This window comes from Bos indicus, chromosome 29 (genome assembly GCF_029378745.1).
Source record: "Bos indicus isolate NIAB-ARS_2022 breed Sahiwal x Tharparkar chromosome 29, NIAB-ARS_B.indTharparkar_mat_pri_1.0, whole genome shotgun sequence".
NCBI lineage: Eukaryota > Metazoa > Chordata > Mammalia > Artiodactyla > Bovidae > Bos > Bos indicus.
The window spans coordinates 44,080,873-44,095,018 of NC_091788.1; the positions used below are offsets into that span (position 1 = coordinate 44,080,873).

The 14,146-nt window shown below is 54.1% G+C and overlaps 1 protein-coding gene across 2 annotated transcripts; it reads right to left on the reverse strand.

Annotated features, from left to right (window-relative positions):
- Positions 1–7,244: 7,244 nt before the first annotated feature.
- SLC25A45 (solute carrier family 25 member 45) lies at positions 7,245–13,637 on the reverse strand. Of its 2 annotated transcripts, none has more exons than XM_070782390.1 (6): positions 13,438–13,637; positions 11,994–12,037; positions 11,735–11,806; positions 11,233–11,418; positions 8,830–9,088; positions 7,245–8,705 (listed from the first exon to the last, which is right to left on the reverse strand). In XM_070782390.1, the coding sequence occupies exons 3-6, from the start codon at positions 11,759–11,761 to the stop codon at positions 8,437–8,439; spliced, it is 741 nt and encodes a 246-aa protein (XP_070638491.1). In that variant the 5' UTR covers positions 11,762–11,806; positions 11,994–12,037; positions 13,438–13,637; the 3' UTR covers positions 7,245–8,436. The 2 variants fall into 2 exon arrangements, with proteins under 2 accessions (XP_070638491.1, XP_019810907.2); XM_019955348.2 differs by lacking the exon at positions 13,438–13,637 and adding an exon at positions 12,946–13,423.
- Between the last annotated feature and the right edge of the window lie 509 nt (positions 13,638–14,146).

Sequence of the window (14,146 nt, forward strand, 5' to 3'; positions counted from 1 at the left end):
AATTCCGGAAAAAGATCTACTTCTGCTTCATTGACTACACTAAAGCCTTTGACTGTGTGGATCACAACAAACTGTGGAAAATTCTTCAAGAGATGGGAATACCAGACCACCTGATCTGCCTCCTGAGAAACCTGTATGCAGATCAAGAAGCAACAGTTAGAACTAGATATGAAACAATGGACTGGTTACAAATTGGGAAAGGAGTACATCAAGGCTATATATTGTCCCCTTGCTTATTTAACTTATATGCAGAATACATCATGTGAAATGCCAGGCTGGATGAAGCACAAGCTGGAATCAAGATTGCTGGGAGAAATATCAACAACCTCAGATATGCAGATGACACTACCTTTATGGTAGAAAGAGAAGAGGAACTAAAAAGCCTCTTGATGAAGCTGAAAGAGGAGAGTGAAAAAGCTGGCTTGAAACTCAACATTTAAAAAACTAAGATCATGGCATCCAGTCCCATCACTTCATGGCAAAACGATGGGAAAACAATGGAAACAGTGTCAGACTTTATTTTGGGGGGCTCCAAAATCACTGCAGATGGTGACTGCAGCCATGAAATTAACAGACGCTTGCTCCTTGGAAGACAAGCTATGACAAACCTGCTGCCGCTAAGTCGCTTCAGTCGTGTCCGACTCTGTGCGACGCCATAGACGGCAGCCCACCAGGCTCCCCCGTGCCTGGGATTCTCCAGGCAAGAACACTGGAGTGGGTTGCCATTTCCTTCTCCAATGCATGAAAGTGAAAAGTGAAAGTGAAGTCGCTCAGTCGTGTCCGGCTCTTAGTGACCCCATGGACTGCAGCCTACCAAGGCTCCTCCGTCCATGGGATTTTCCAGGCAAGAATACTGGAGTGGGGTGCCATCACCTTCGATGACAAACCTAGAGAGCGTATTAAAAAGCAAAGCCATTACTTTGCCAGCAAAGGTCCGTCTAGTCAAAGCTATGGTTTTTCCAGTAGTCATGTATGGATGTGAGGGTTGGACCATAAAGAAGGCTGAGTGCTGAAGAACTGATGCTTTTGAACTGTGGTGTTGGAGAAGGCTCTTGAGAGTCCCTTGGACTGCAAGATCAAACTCGTCAATCCTAAAGGAAATCAGTCCTGAATATTCATTGGAAAGACTGTTGCTGAAGCTGAAGCTCCAATACTTTGGCTATGTGATGCCAAGAGCCAACTCATTGGAAAAGACCTGATGCTGGGAAAGACTGAAGGCAGTAAGAGAAGGGGACGACAGAGGATGAGATAGTTGGATGGCATCACCGACTCGATGGACATGAGGTTGAGCAAGCTCCGGGAGTTGGTGATGGACAGGGAAGCCTGGCGTGCTGCAGCCCACGGGGTCACAAAGAATCAGACACGATTGAACAACAACAATAACTCATTTTTTAAAACTTTTAAAAAATGATTTTATTTATTTATTTTTGCCTGTGCTGGGCCTTTGCTGCTGCACAGGCCATTCTCTAGCTGCAGTGAGTGGGGGCCACTCTTCAGTTGCGGTGCACGGGCTTCTCACTGCAGTGGCTTCTCTTGCTCAGAGTATGGGCTCAGTAGTTGTGGCACACGGACTTAGTTGCCCCGAGATATATGGGATCTTCCTGGACCGGGGATCGAACCCATGCCTCCTACACTGGCAGGTGGATTCTTTACCAGTGAGCCACCAGGGAAGCCCTATAGTCATTTTTGTACTCTCTTGTTTCCTCTCTTTTAATTCTTTTATATATTTAGATCTTTCATGCGTGGTTATTTTAAATTCTGCATTTGCTGAGTGTAATACCTGAAATCCTGGCGGGCTAAATCTGTTGCTTTTGTTTCTCCTGATGCCTTAATTCGTGGTGGCTTTTTTCTTAGTGGGTCTGGTGGTTTTTTGGTCCTGGAATTTTTTTTTATTGGTTGCACTTAATCTCTGGAAAACCTGAAAATCCCCATTTGGGGACTCTCCTTTGGAAAAACCTGTAGTTATTCCTATGAGACACAAGGGGGCAGTACATTCATGATAAATTAATTCCTGGGAGGAAGGTGTCCCAGAGCTGAAGGACTCCCGTAGCAGATGCTGTGGTTCATAGGAGCCCATCTTTTTTTTTTTTAACTTTTTATTTTAACTGGATTATAGTTGATTAACAGTGTTATGTTAGTTTCAGGTGTACAGCAAAATGATTCCGTTATACATACACATGTATCTATTATTTTTCAAATTCTTTTCCTATTTGGGTTGTTACTGACCAGAGTTTCAGGAGGCCATCTTATTTTGAATTTTTTCCCACCACAGGGAAAGGCAGTTTTCTTTGTAGGTTCCCTCTAGTGGTGGGTGGAGTTTTTCTGTTCTGCTCTCACTAAAGGTGTAGCCCTTTCCAGGATCTTGACTTAATTTATGAAGGTTGTGTTCGGCTGCCTCACTCTCTGGGCCAAAGTCTTCTGTTCTTCTGTGTTTCTTTCATCTTCAAGTTCTCAGTGTCACCGTTTGCCTCAAGGGCAGCACAGTTCCAACACATGCTCACTGCCTTGTTTTGAAGGGGTCTTTGGGACGTTCCCTCACGTCTTGCAAAGTTAGCAATGGTTTTACAATCATGTTTGTTATCATGGTTGAAACCTAATGCCTTATAGTAGGAGGGCTCTGTGTAAAATCTAGAGCGGGGAAGACCAGTTTTCATTCCTTCATTCGTTCGTTCAACAATTATATATTGAGCTTCTGTAAGCCCACTAGTGTTTTAATGAGCAAAAGAGTCAAGATCTCTGCCTCGTGGAGCTTGTAGTTTAGAGAAGAGACAATTATAACCAAAGAGAAAATGTTAGTTACTCAGTCATGTCCGACTCTTTGCAACCCCATGGACTATAGACCACCAGGTTCCTCCGTCCATGGGATTCTCCAGGCAAGAATACTAGAGCGGGTAGCCATTCCCGTCTCCAGGGGATCTTCCCCAACCAGCAGTTGAACCTGGGTCTCCTGCATTGCGGTAGATTTCTTACCATCTGAACCACCAGGGCCACACAAATGAAAGTATGTGATTACAGACTGAAAAGGGGAGAGAACATCAAAGTACAAGCCAGTGGTTCTCAAACTGCGGCTGAAACCAGCAGCATCCAGGAATATAGTGAAAAGCAAATTCTCAGACCCTCTCTAAACCAAAGGACACTGACCTAGAAAGAGGAGCTGAGGACAGTTTCACTATGGAGGTGATGCTGAACTGAGAGCCAGAGGCACAGAGAGTGAGAATAGCGTGCACAACGCAGATGTCCTGCGATGGGAGGGAAGCGAGAGAGGAGGAATGTCCAAGTGCTTTACAGGCCGTGGAAGGAAACTGCCTCGATTCCTCAGAGCAATGGGAGGCCATCCAGGGGCAAGAGGAGTAGAGGGACCTGATCAGATTCGCATTTGAAAAGTTATTTGTCCAGGCAGGACTTGGGGTGCATTAGTAGGATTGGAAAAGGGAGAATAAGTCCCAAGTTTAGCAGCAGGATTCACAGGGGTTGGGGACCCTTTTGAAGTGGGAGCAGGGGAGAAGGAAAGCTGCTCTTCTGGCCTCCGAAACTCTAGGCACGTGTGGGATGCTCAAGGATCTGCGACCAGAGACAGTTGGCCACGTGGGCCGGGAGCTCAGGCCAGCACTCAGGCCAGAGATGCCAATGAAGGGCGACTCCTCTTGGCTCAGTGAGTCTGGCAAAAGTGATTTAACCAGAATCATCCCAGGGTTCTGCTTTGTCCCCCTTTACCTGCATGTGTAGCCCTTAAGTCTGTATACCCAGAAATTAATCTCCTCCATTTCTCCTACTGTGATTGATGCTGTAAGAATAAATACGACAGGGGACTTCCCTGATGGTCCGGTGGTTAAGACCTCACCTTCCAGTGCAGGAGGAACAGGTTGAGTCCTGGTCAGGGAATTAAGACCCCACAAGCCTCAGGGCCAAAAAACCAGAACAAAAAATATAAGCACAACTGTAACAAATTCAATAAAGACCTTAAAAAAATAAGTACGACATTTGATGACCCAAATCCAATGAGACACTGTTTAACATGTTTACCCAAGTTGTAAACCATTTACTTGTGACCCTCAGACACCACCCCCATGTTCAACCTCAAAGCAGGTTCCTGTACTATTTCCTAGTTCTCAGGGACTCCTCTCTGAATGAGTCTCAAATAATGATGCGTAAAAGTGAAAGTCGTTCAGTCGTGTCCGACTCTTTGCGACCCCATGGACTATACAGTCTATGGAATTCTCCAGGCCAGAATACTGGAGTGGGTAGCCTTTCCCTTCTCCAGGGAATCTTCCCAACCCAGGGATCAAACCCAGGTCTCCTGCCTTGCAGGTGGATTCTTAACCAGCTGAGCTATAAGGGAAGCCCAATAAGGCCAAACAACATGTGTTAATTCCTTAAGGAGTTTAACAGGCATATTCTGACCCCCTGCTGATATGAAACCATCTGGCTTTTAAAAATATCTTTGGTCATTTCCTGCCTGATCTTTGTTTGTCTTTCCACCCTCCTTTCCAAGAGGAGTGAGTTGTTTTCTCTCTAATCACACTGCGCTTAACCCTCACCTCACCACAGCACTGTTCTCCAGGCCAGCTGGCAGCCCTTGCCATAGGCCAGTGGAAGCGACTCAGGCTTGGGACCGCATGGCCAGCCAGAGGGGGGCCTGCCACTCTCTCTGGTTCTAACGAGGAGCACAAAGGGAGCTCCCGCCCCTCCACACAGCGAGGAAACAGAAACTGTGCCCTGCAGTGCAAAGGCAAGCTTGCGGGTGGAATTACAGCCCCCAAAGGATCTAATTAAAACAAAGTTGCAGGACTTCCCTGGTGGCACAGTGGATAAGCATCTGCTTGACAGTGCAGAGGACATGAGTTTGATCCCTGGTCTGGGAAGATTTCCCATGCCGCCGAGCAACTAAGCAAGTGTGCAACAACTATTGAGCCTGTGCTCTAGAGCCTGCAAGCAGCAATGACTGAGCCCACGTGTCATGATTGAAGCCTGCCTGCCCTGGCGCCTGTGAGCCACACCGAATGAGCCCTGTGCCACAACTGCTGAAGCGCCTTGAGCCCATGCTCCGCAACAAGAGAAGCCACTGCAGTGAGAAGCCTGTGCGCCGCAACTGGAGAGTAGCCCCCGCTTTCTACCCCTAGAGAAAGCCTGCTTGCAGCAAGGAAGATACAGCGCAGCCAAAAAAACAACCCATAAACAGAAGCGATACTATAACAAATTCCACAAAGACTTTTAAAAAATGATCTACATCAAAAAATCTTGGGGAAAAAAAAGTCAAAAAAGAATTTTGGAAATTTTATCATTATTATTTTAATTTTTTTTGAAGCTGTGTGATTCTGTTGTATTTTTTATTTTTTGGCTGCACCACACAGCATGTGGAGTCTTAGTCCCCCAACCAGGGATCGAACCTGCACCCCCTGCATTGGAAGTGCTGAAGCTAAACCATTGGATCACCACGAAAGTCCAAAAAAAAGCATTTTTAAATTTTCTTGTCTTGCTAACTGGTGAGGTGGTGAGAAATGACGAACTACAGAGGACCACTCTGGCCTCCTGCCCCATTTCTAAGAACCACCTCTTATTTCACATGCATGCTGTTCGCTCCCTCGGAACCAGCCCCCGACTCCCCTGAGAAGTTCCGATGACTACTCCCCAACACTGCAGTGTCTGGCCTGAAATCCCTGACACTGCAGTGACCCTGGAGATCTTGGACTGGCCACTTGGGCTCACGGACGGACCAGTTAGAAGGGATCTCAGAGGAAACTGGGGCACAGAACGGGCACTGGCTGCCTCAGACAGACCCTGTTTTTCCACACCAGGAACATGGGCTGCCTGAATCTGTGTGAAATCTGTGTAAGAGACGAGGCCACCGGAACTGGAGTTCAAGTCACCAGAATGACAGCTTCCTTAGCTTGAAAAGGTGATGCGTTTCTTCCCTTAGAAGCATCCAGAGCACCATTTCTTAAACTTTAGCCTGGAAAGGTCCATATAGCCAAAGCTATGGCTTTTCTACTAATCATGTATGGACGTGAGAGCTGGACAATAGAAAAAGGCTGAGTGTCAAAGAACTGATGCTTTTGAACTGTGGTGTTGGAGAAAACTCTTGAGAGATCAAACCAGTCAATCCCAAAGGGAAGAAACCCTGGATATCCATTGGAAGGACTGATGCTGAAGCTGAAGCTCCAGTACTTTGACTACCTGATGCAAAGAGTGAACTCGTTGGAAGAGACCTTGATGCTGGAAAAGATTGAAGGGGGCGAGATTGAAAAGATTGAAGGATGAGACAATTAAATGGCATCACCAGTTCAATGCACATGAGTTTGAGCAAAGTCCGGGAGATAATGAAAGACTGGGAAGCCTGGCGTGCTGCAGTTCATGGGACACGACTGAGGGTCGGACACGACTGAGCAACTGAACAACAACAGAAGATCACAGTGAGAGTTTTGTGCAACACTGATTCCCAGGCCCCAGCCTCAGAGGTTCTGATTCCGTCAGTTCAGGGTGGGGCCTGGGACTCTGCCTTTCTAACCCCCCCTAGGAAGTCCTCTTGCTGCTGCTCCATGAACCACGCTGGGATCACCCCGACCTTACCCACTGTGTTAGTTCGGGTGAAGGCTAAAGAGATGTCAGAATGCAGCAGCCCAGGGCGGCCAGTCAGCAGTGTTCACTGAGTCCCTGGGTTCCAGGAGCCCCCTATATCCTCACCAGTGGCCCCTATTTCCAGCCAACAGTGAGGAAACTCCTCTGAAGCAAGCGATGGGCAATTTGCACACATTTCTTCTGCTCACATGTCGCTAGCAAGAAGCCAAGCAGCAGTCCCCACCGAGGGGAACAGAGCCTCACTCAGCGGCCGCGTGCCCAGCGGCCATGCTGTGAGAAGGGAAGAATGCTTAGGGTCCTGTCTGCTGCTGTTTCACATGATCCCATAAACAAGGGATCCGAAGAGCACACGGGGAGGTCGAGTCCGGGTGAATCTGAGCTTAGGTGTCTTGTGGGAGACGGTCACAAGCCCCAGGCAGAGCAGGATAGCAGAGCAACTGAGCTCTGGAGGCGGAGGCGCAGATGCGTGCAGGCGAGCTGTGTAAAGCAGCAGCCGTGCGGCCTGGGACGGGTGACGCGCTGTCTCTGAGCCAAGGCCACCTCCTGTGTGAACCGTGGTGATAACACCGTGATTGTCTTTATACGGGGGCCCCAGTAAATGGCAGGCATCCCAGGCGTTCAGGTCACCATGCGTGGGCGGAGGGGGCCCTGGTTGATCCCAGACTAGATTAGGATGTCTGCTCACTTTATTTGCCAATTAAGTGAACCTTTTCAGCTAGTTTTTAATTCCCCTTTAGCAATAGAGATGGTGAAGAAAACAAGTGCCCTCAATGGGATTGGGCTAGGCAGACACTACTCCGCTGGAGACCCCAAGAGGGGCTGGGGGAGGGGATCTCAGTGGAAGCCGGTAAGAGGGTGCCCGGGAGGACGGTGTGGTGGTTGGAGTGAAGGATGGAGGTTAGGACTGCGCTTCATTTCACAAGCATTTATCAGGCTCCTTCAAGCATGGGGCTCCGTGCTGGGAAACGACCAGAAATAGGACCCTTGACCTCAAGGAGCACCCAGTCTAATTGGGAAGCCGAGAAGCAAACCCGCAACCATGATTAAGTATAGGCCAAGGCTGTGATCAAGGCATGGGGATGAGCAGAAAGGTCTGGAAACCCCAGAGTCAGTTCCGGGCAGGGGGAGGCAAGCCAAGGAAGAACTCCAGGAGACAGGCCCAGGTTGGAGCTGGCTCAGCCCTGGGATGGGGGAGTCAGCCTGCAAGCACTGCCCACTGCTGGCTGAGAGGAAAGGAACCTTCTAGATGGGAGGCGATGAGAGAGTACGGCTTGTTCAGGGACCTCAAGCAGGACTGGGCTGCTGAGAACAGAAGGAGAAGAAAGCTGGGGGGCAGAGGGGAGGAGGGGGCCTTTTCCTGAAGGTGACGGAGTCACTGAAGGATTCTGGACTAGAGGAGGCATAAAGGCTACCCTCAAGTCCTGCACGGAGAGGTTTGAAGGGAAGTGAGGTGGGGGGCCAATGAGGATCTCCTCACTCAAATCCAGGGAGGGTGGTTAGCACCAGGCAGCTCTTAAAGAGGCAAAGTCACAGGACGGGTGGGGTGGGGGGCCCAGAATGTCACCAGCACCGCTGGCTCTGAGTTTACTTCTCAGATTTAGGAAGCCAAGGAATCAGGGCACGTGCTGCCAAGAGGCCCAGGCCAGCCTTGGACTTTGGGGGCGGGGCGCGCCAGGGACCCCAGGCCTCCTGCTCCCATGCCGTCTCCCCAGCCCCATCTGGTCTGAGCACTGGAGGTGACTTGGTAAAAGGGGGTTCACCCTCTGCATCAGACCCACAAGTCAGTGCTCTCAGCTTGGCCTCCAGTCTGGGCAGGTGGGCGGTGGTCCCTCCAGGGAGCTGCCGGAGTCGCCCGGCGGCTCACCCCCAGGAGAGGAGGAGGTGCTCGTAGCTGAGGAAGGTGACAGCGTTGACGGGAAAGGCGCGGGCACTGTTGATGGTGAGCCCCCGGAAGAAGACCCCCAGTCCTTCCTGCCGGGCGCTGCTCACCATGCAGTCCAGCAGACCCCCGTAGGCCCTTTGCTTCAGCCCCGCCATCTGCATCCGGGACTTGATCACGTCCAGGGGGGTGGCGGCGACCCAGGAGGTGATGCCGGCAAAGCCCCCTGCCACCAGCACTGTGCCCGAGCCTGGGGGGCAGGAGTGGAGAGGCATTCAGCCGAGGGACGAAACAGCCCCCGTCACAGTCCCCCTCCCCGTCCTCCCCTTCCTTCCTCCTCTCTGTCCCCCGCCCTCTGACGCCACTTCACTTACTGGGGGTCTGGCCGTCCGGCGTGAATTGGCGACACAGCCACTCATAGGTGACGAAATAGATTCCCAGAGTGGGGGTGTCCCTCAGGGTCAGGGCCCAGGCTCCCCGGAACAGCCCCCGGGGCCCCTCGGCCTGGAAGATGGAGGCCGCACAGTGCATGGGCCCCCGGTACCGGGGCGGGGGGCTCCCCGGCTTAGCCCTGGGCTCCGTCTGGTTTTGTAGCCGGACTTTGATGAGATCAAAGGGAGCCAAGCAGTAGGCCTGTAGGGAAGGAAGCAGGAAGGGCCTGGGCGGACCTTGGGACAGGAACAATCCCTCCGAGTTGTCTTGACGGGAGGAAGGCAGCGAGCAGACACGGCAGCATCTTTCCGCAGGGCCTCGCGGGCTCCCGTGGCCGCTCTCAGCCTCTCTCACGCGCAGTGGGGAACGGGCCAGAGACCCCTGACAGCAAGGAGGCCTGGCCCTCTCCTCGGCCGAACTTGCTGACACACCCATGGCGCTAAAGAAAGAGTTCCCTAGCGGGCCAGTGCTTAGGACTCGGTGCTTTCATTGCCATGGCTGGGGCCCAAAAAAAACAAAAAGAGAATTCCATCTGTGCTCACAAAACCGCGGGGGATGGACCCCTCCCCACGGATAAAGAGGTCACCTCGATAGTGTTGAGGACTCAACTTCATAGACTCCTCCGGCCTCACCTGCTGCCAGACGCCTCTCAGAGGCCCCTGGGTGGGGAAATTGGCCTCACAAAGCCCCAGTCTCTAGCGTCCCAAGAAGGTGGGTGACAGGGTGGGATCTGACGGTCCTCGAACACGATGGCTGAGGCGGACGAGACAGATGTGGGGTAACATTGGTGCTGGGGGCTCGGAGGGAAGGGAGGGGCCGAGGTGTGAGTCAGGGGTGCAACTAGGGCACGTTCAGGTGAGGACTGAAGTCCCAGCCGAGATCGGCACATCATTTCTGGACTTGGGTGTTTTTTGTTTTTCTTTCGTGGAAGGTACCCAAGCTCGCAGCCCTGGAGACGGCTGACGGCGGCGGAGCCTGCAGGCTGGCTCTGGTGGTGATCTTTAGAGGGTGGCAGTTGGCTTACTTACTCCCCCACAGGAAGGGCCGTGGGCTGGGGTCCCTCCCTGTGAGGTGGTGCTGTGATGTCACCCTCCCAGCAGAGCCCATGGGCAGTACAGAGCTGAGGGCTGCTCTGGGGGGTGGGTCCCTGGGGGTGAAGACATGGCTGGGCCAAAGGCAGGGTGGCGGGGAGGGGTGGGCTCGGGTCCCTGCCCTCCCCACCCTGTGCCCACCACAGGGGCCGTGGGGATGTCAGACACTATACCAGACTTAGCCGAGTCAAATGCAACTTTTGTACACAAGAGGTTGTCATTCCCTGCTTTATGCTAACTAGAGTCTTCCTGTCCATCTCCATGCAAAATATACATTTTCCGTCCCAGGTGGAAATCAGAGCCTTGGTCTTGGTAGTAAACGGGGCTCCATGTGGTCCCTGGACCCTATCCCCATCAATGACTGGACAGTCCCCAGTTCCACCATCTGTTCTGCTTTCTGAGGAACCAGAGAGGAAGGAAATGGAGAAGTTGGGCCCGGTTGAGCCTAAATCAGGCCACTTGGCCTGGAGGCTCACTCTCTTCCTTGTTTTTGCTGGATGCATGTCTCAGGGTTTGGGAAATATGCAGGCATGAACCCCGCACTAGGGGCAGAAGCAAAGCCTGGACCTTTCACGTCTCATGAATTATTAATTCACTCAATGAGCCCCTGACTCTGTTCTTTGTCCTTGCTCTCTACCCTGAAGTGGACAGAGCATCAGGGCAGGTGTCAAGTAGAGGGTGACCTGGGGTACTAGCTGGGGGGGCGTGGAGCCAGGTGCACACCCTTGGACCTCTGCACTCAGGGCCCCCCTTAGCTAGGGCTCCCCCTGCTGCCCTGTCCCCTCCACCCCACCCCCCAAAACCCAGTACTCGAGCGCTGAGAACAAAGACCAGAACCAAATGGTTAGTCACTTAATAATTAACACCCTGGACCTCTCCCAGCGAGATCTGTGGATGGGCCACAGGTGAGGGTCAGAGACGGCAACAGAACCCCCCCCCGAGGTGGGCACCAACGGCTGTCCTCCTGGCACTGTCTCCCCCCTCACCCCAGCTCTCTTGCCCCTTGCCCCTTCTGTTCTCCATGACTCTCCCCTCCAGACCTGCAGCCTAGAAGGCCACTGCTCGGCCAGGTCAGGTCCCAGGAGCAGGCCTTTCCCCACCACTCCTCACGTTCCCCTTGAGAAGGCCGGGGGTCTGTGGCTGTGGGTCACTAGAGGTGGGTTGGAGGGAAAGGAGTGAACTGATCATCACTATGCAAGTGTGTGTGTGTGTGTGCGTGTGTGCGTGTGTGCGCGCGCCTGTGCACCCCCTCACCTGCAGGAACCCCCCGGTGCAGCCAGCTATGAAGACGTGTGTGTAGCTGGGCGGCTGGGCCCGCCGCTCCTGGTGGGAGGTGGCCGTCAGCGCCAGCAGGGCGTTGCTGTAGACCCCGAACAGGACGGAGTTGACCACAGCTATGCTGGCGATGGGGAAACTCATCCCTTTGAAGAAGCCCAGGAGCTGCAGAGACACGGTGCGAGCTGGCTAGGGGCTCTGGGAGCCTCCCATTGGCCCTCTTCAGGCCTGGCACAGCCTCCTCTGGCTGGAAACCACTCCCAAGTCCGCCCACAGGCAGGTGGAGGCTGGCTAAGGCCGGGGATGGCCTCAGCTCCACTTTGGGGGGCATGAAGCTACTGTTCAGCCCATCCCCTGGTGGCCCCAGACTTGGGTCTTCTTTCTCTCTTCCCGGGGGCAGAGCCCTGCTGGGAGAGAAGGAAGCTGGCCCCGACAGTCCAGAGGCCTCCCATATGCAAACCCCGCAACGCAGGCCACCCACCGACTCATGGCGGTAAGTCTTGACCATACAGTCAACGATGCCCCGGTATGTGGTCTGGGTCTGCAGCCGCACCTGGACAGGGAGGACAGAGCAGGCGGGAAGGCCGGGTGTCCAGCCGGCTCATTCCTTGGGCCCTTTGGGCAGGACCCCAGCAGGGCAGGAGAGGCGGAGAGAGTCTCCGCGAGCCAGGCCCTGCTCTCTCCCTGATGTCTGCTTCAGGCGACATCGTTCCTTCCTTGGGCGCCTCCCCTAGACTCACCTTCACAGTGTCAAAGGGGTGTCCCAGGACCAAGCCCAGAGCTCCTGTGGGGACGAGAAGGTGCTAGGAGTTAGGCCCCTTGGACTGGGCTGAGGAAGCCAGGGTGTGTCAGGGGGGAGCAGAAGTTGCCCCCTGGCACCTTCCTCCGTGCTAGGCACTGGGCAGGGAAGGTGTGGGGAGCAGAGAGAGAGAGCGAGCCTGGCCCTGCCTGGAGGACGCACATGCAGAGGGGAGGAGCCAACCCCAGACACACAGGGACATCGCCCGTCCGGACTTGACCCCCGAGCATCCTGCTGACTTGTCTAACTGGGGGATTCCAGGGCTCCGGCCTCCCTTCAGCTCACAGCTGCTGTTGAGTGCAGGGCCTTGGTCCAGTCCCCGCCTTCCCAGCGCTCTGCCCGGGCAGTGCAGAGTTGGGGGCTCTGAGAGGACGCCTGCTGGCACCAGGGGGGCCCAGCCCCCCAGCATCTCCCCATCTCCTGGTCCTGCCCTGCTTAGCAGAAGCTGGTCCTGGAGCTTCGGGGAGGTCACTCAGATGCTGGGCCGGGGCGACAGCACAGCTGGCCTCAGGGCTCACAGCCCATTGCCAGGTAGGACAGAGGTCCAGAGCGGAATGCAGGACAGCGGGTGATGTCAAAGGTGAACTGTCCTCTGAGCCCTGGAGATGGATCTGCGGCGCAGGTGAGTCTGGGAGAGCGCTCACCACGGCCCCACCCCTGACAGGTGTCCAGGTTGGCGGGGGGCAGCCTGGGGCTTGGCAGTAGCCCCCGCCCACTGCACCATCCTCTCCTCGCCCCCTCGGGCAACTCCCAGGAGGCCCAGGGATGGCTGGTTCTGGACACTCCCAGGCCACCAGGACTTTGGCTTCAGCTCCTCTCAGGTCACCCACCTTCCCCAGGAAGAGTGACCTGCAATTGGCATTGATATGACAGAGGCAAGAAAAGTGTCTCACCGGAGATCCAGCCGGCCACAAACTCCTCCGCGGGCATGTCTGGCAGGGGCGGGCACAGATGGCTCCAGCAGAGGAGACGCTGGTGAAAGTGTAATTCCACCCTCCCCGGACCCTGGACTGATAATCTGCTACTAATGTTTAACCCTGGGTGAGGGCCGGGTGCCAAGACCTCAGGGGACCAGGATGGGGAGCCAACCAGCTCTAGAGATGTGCAGAGTGTGAGATCTCACGGGGCAGGGAGGATGGCCCACCGTGGCCTGAGCCCCCTGACAGCCAGCGAGGGCCTCGTGGTATGACCAGGCCCGGCAGCCAGGCTTGGGCCTTGGGGGCATCCCTCCGGGGCTGCCTCAGTGTACAAGGATTTAAGGAGCCCCCCTCCCTTGGCCCAACTCCTGTTCATCCCCCAGCCCTGCACAGCAGGCTGCTCACCCCAGCTTGGGTAGGTGGGGGCTGGCCACCAGGAACCAGGCCCAGCCAAGAGGAGTGACTCACCAGGGCCGGAAGCCGCCTTCTCCGAGGGTTGTTTACCACTGACTCCACAGCATGTGTCAGAAACAGCCCCCCTTGCCTTCTCCTCCTGGAGCCTCTTTCCCAGGGGAGAGCTAGGGACATGTTGTATAAAGGATGGTGTGTCTCTCTGCCTGGGGTGACCAAGCTATGATGCCCACTTCTCTGAGGACAACAACTCAAGCCAACAGGCCAGGGACCGGAATCCCTGTCTTCCTCTCTGCTTCCTTAAACCTACTTCCCCTGCTGCCAGCTCACTAAACGAAAGGTTACTCCAGTCACCCTCTTGCTCTGTTATGAGCTAAGCCATGCTAAGTCACTTTTGTCGTGTCCGACTCTTTGTGACCCCACGAACTGTAGCCGGCCAGGCTTCTCTGTTCATGGGGTTTTCCAGACAAGAGTATTGGAGTGGGTTGCCATTTCCTCCTCCAGGGGATCTTCCCAACCAGGGATCAAACCAGCATCTCTTAGTTCTCCTGCATTGGCAGGCAGGTTCTTTACCACTAGGGCCACCCGGGAAGCCCCAAAACACACATGCTTTGTTTTGAAAATGCTATTTTGTATCATTTGAAAATGTGTTGCCTCTTGGCCTTACACCTGGAAACTAACACAGCATTGTAAATCAACTGTGTTACTGTTGCTCTGTCCCTAAGACCTGTCCCATTCTTTGCGACCCCATGGACTGCAGCACGCC

Excerpts from the sequence above, each read along its gene's own strand:
- SLC25A45 (XM_019955348.2), bottom strand. The coding sequence starts at position 12,982 with ATGCCCGCGGAGGAGTTTGTGGCCGGCTGGATCTCCG. Across the intron at positions 11,807-11,993 it reads ACCCCTTTGACACTGTGAAG|GTGCGGCTGCAGACCCAGAC; the intron begins GTGAGTCTAGGG and ends CTCCCTGTCCAG. Across the intron at positions 9,089-11,232 it reads GCACCGGGGGGTTCCTGCAG|GCCTACTGCTTGGCTCCCTT; the intron begins GTGAGGGGGTGC and ends CCTTCCCTACAG.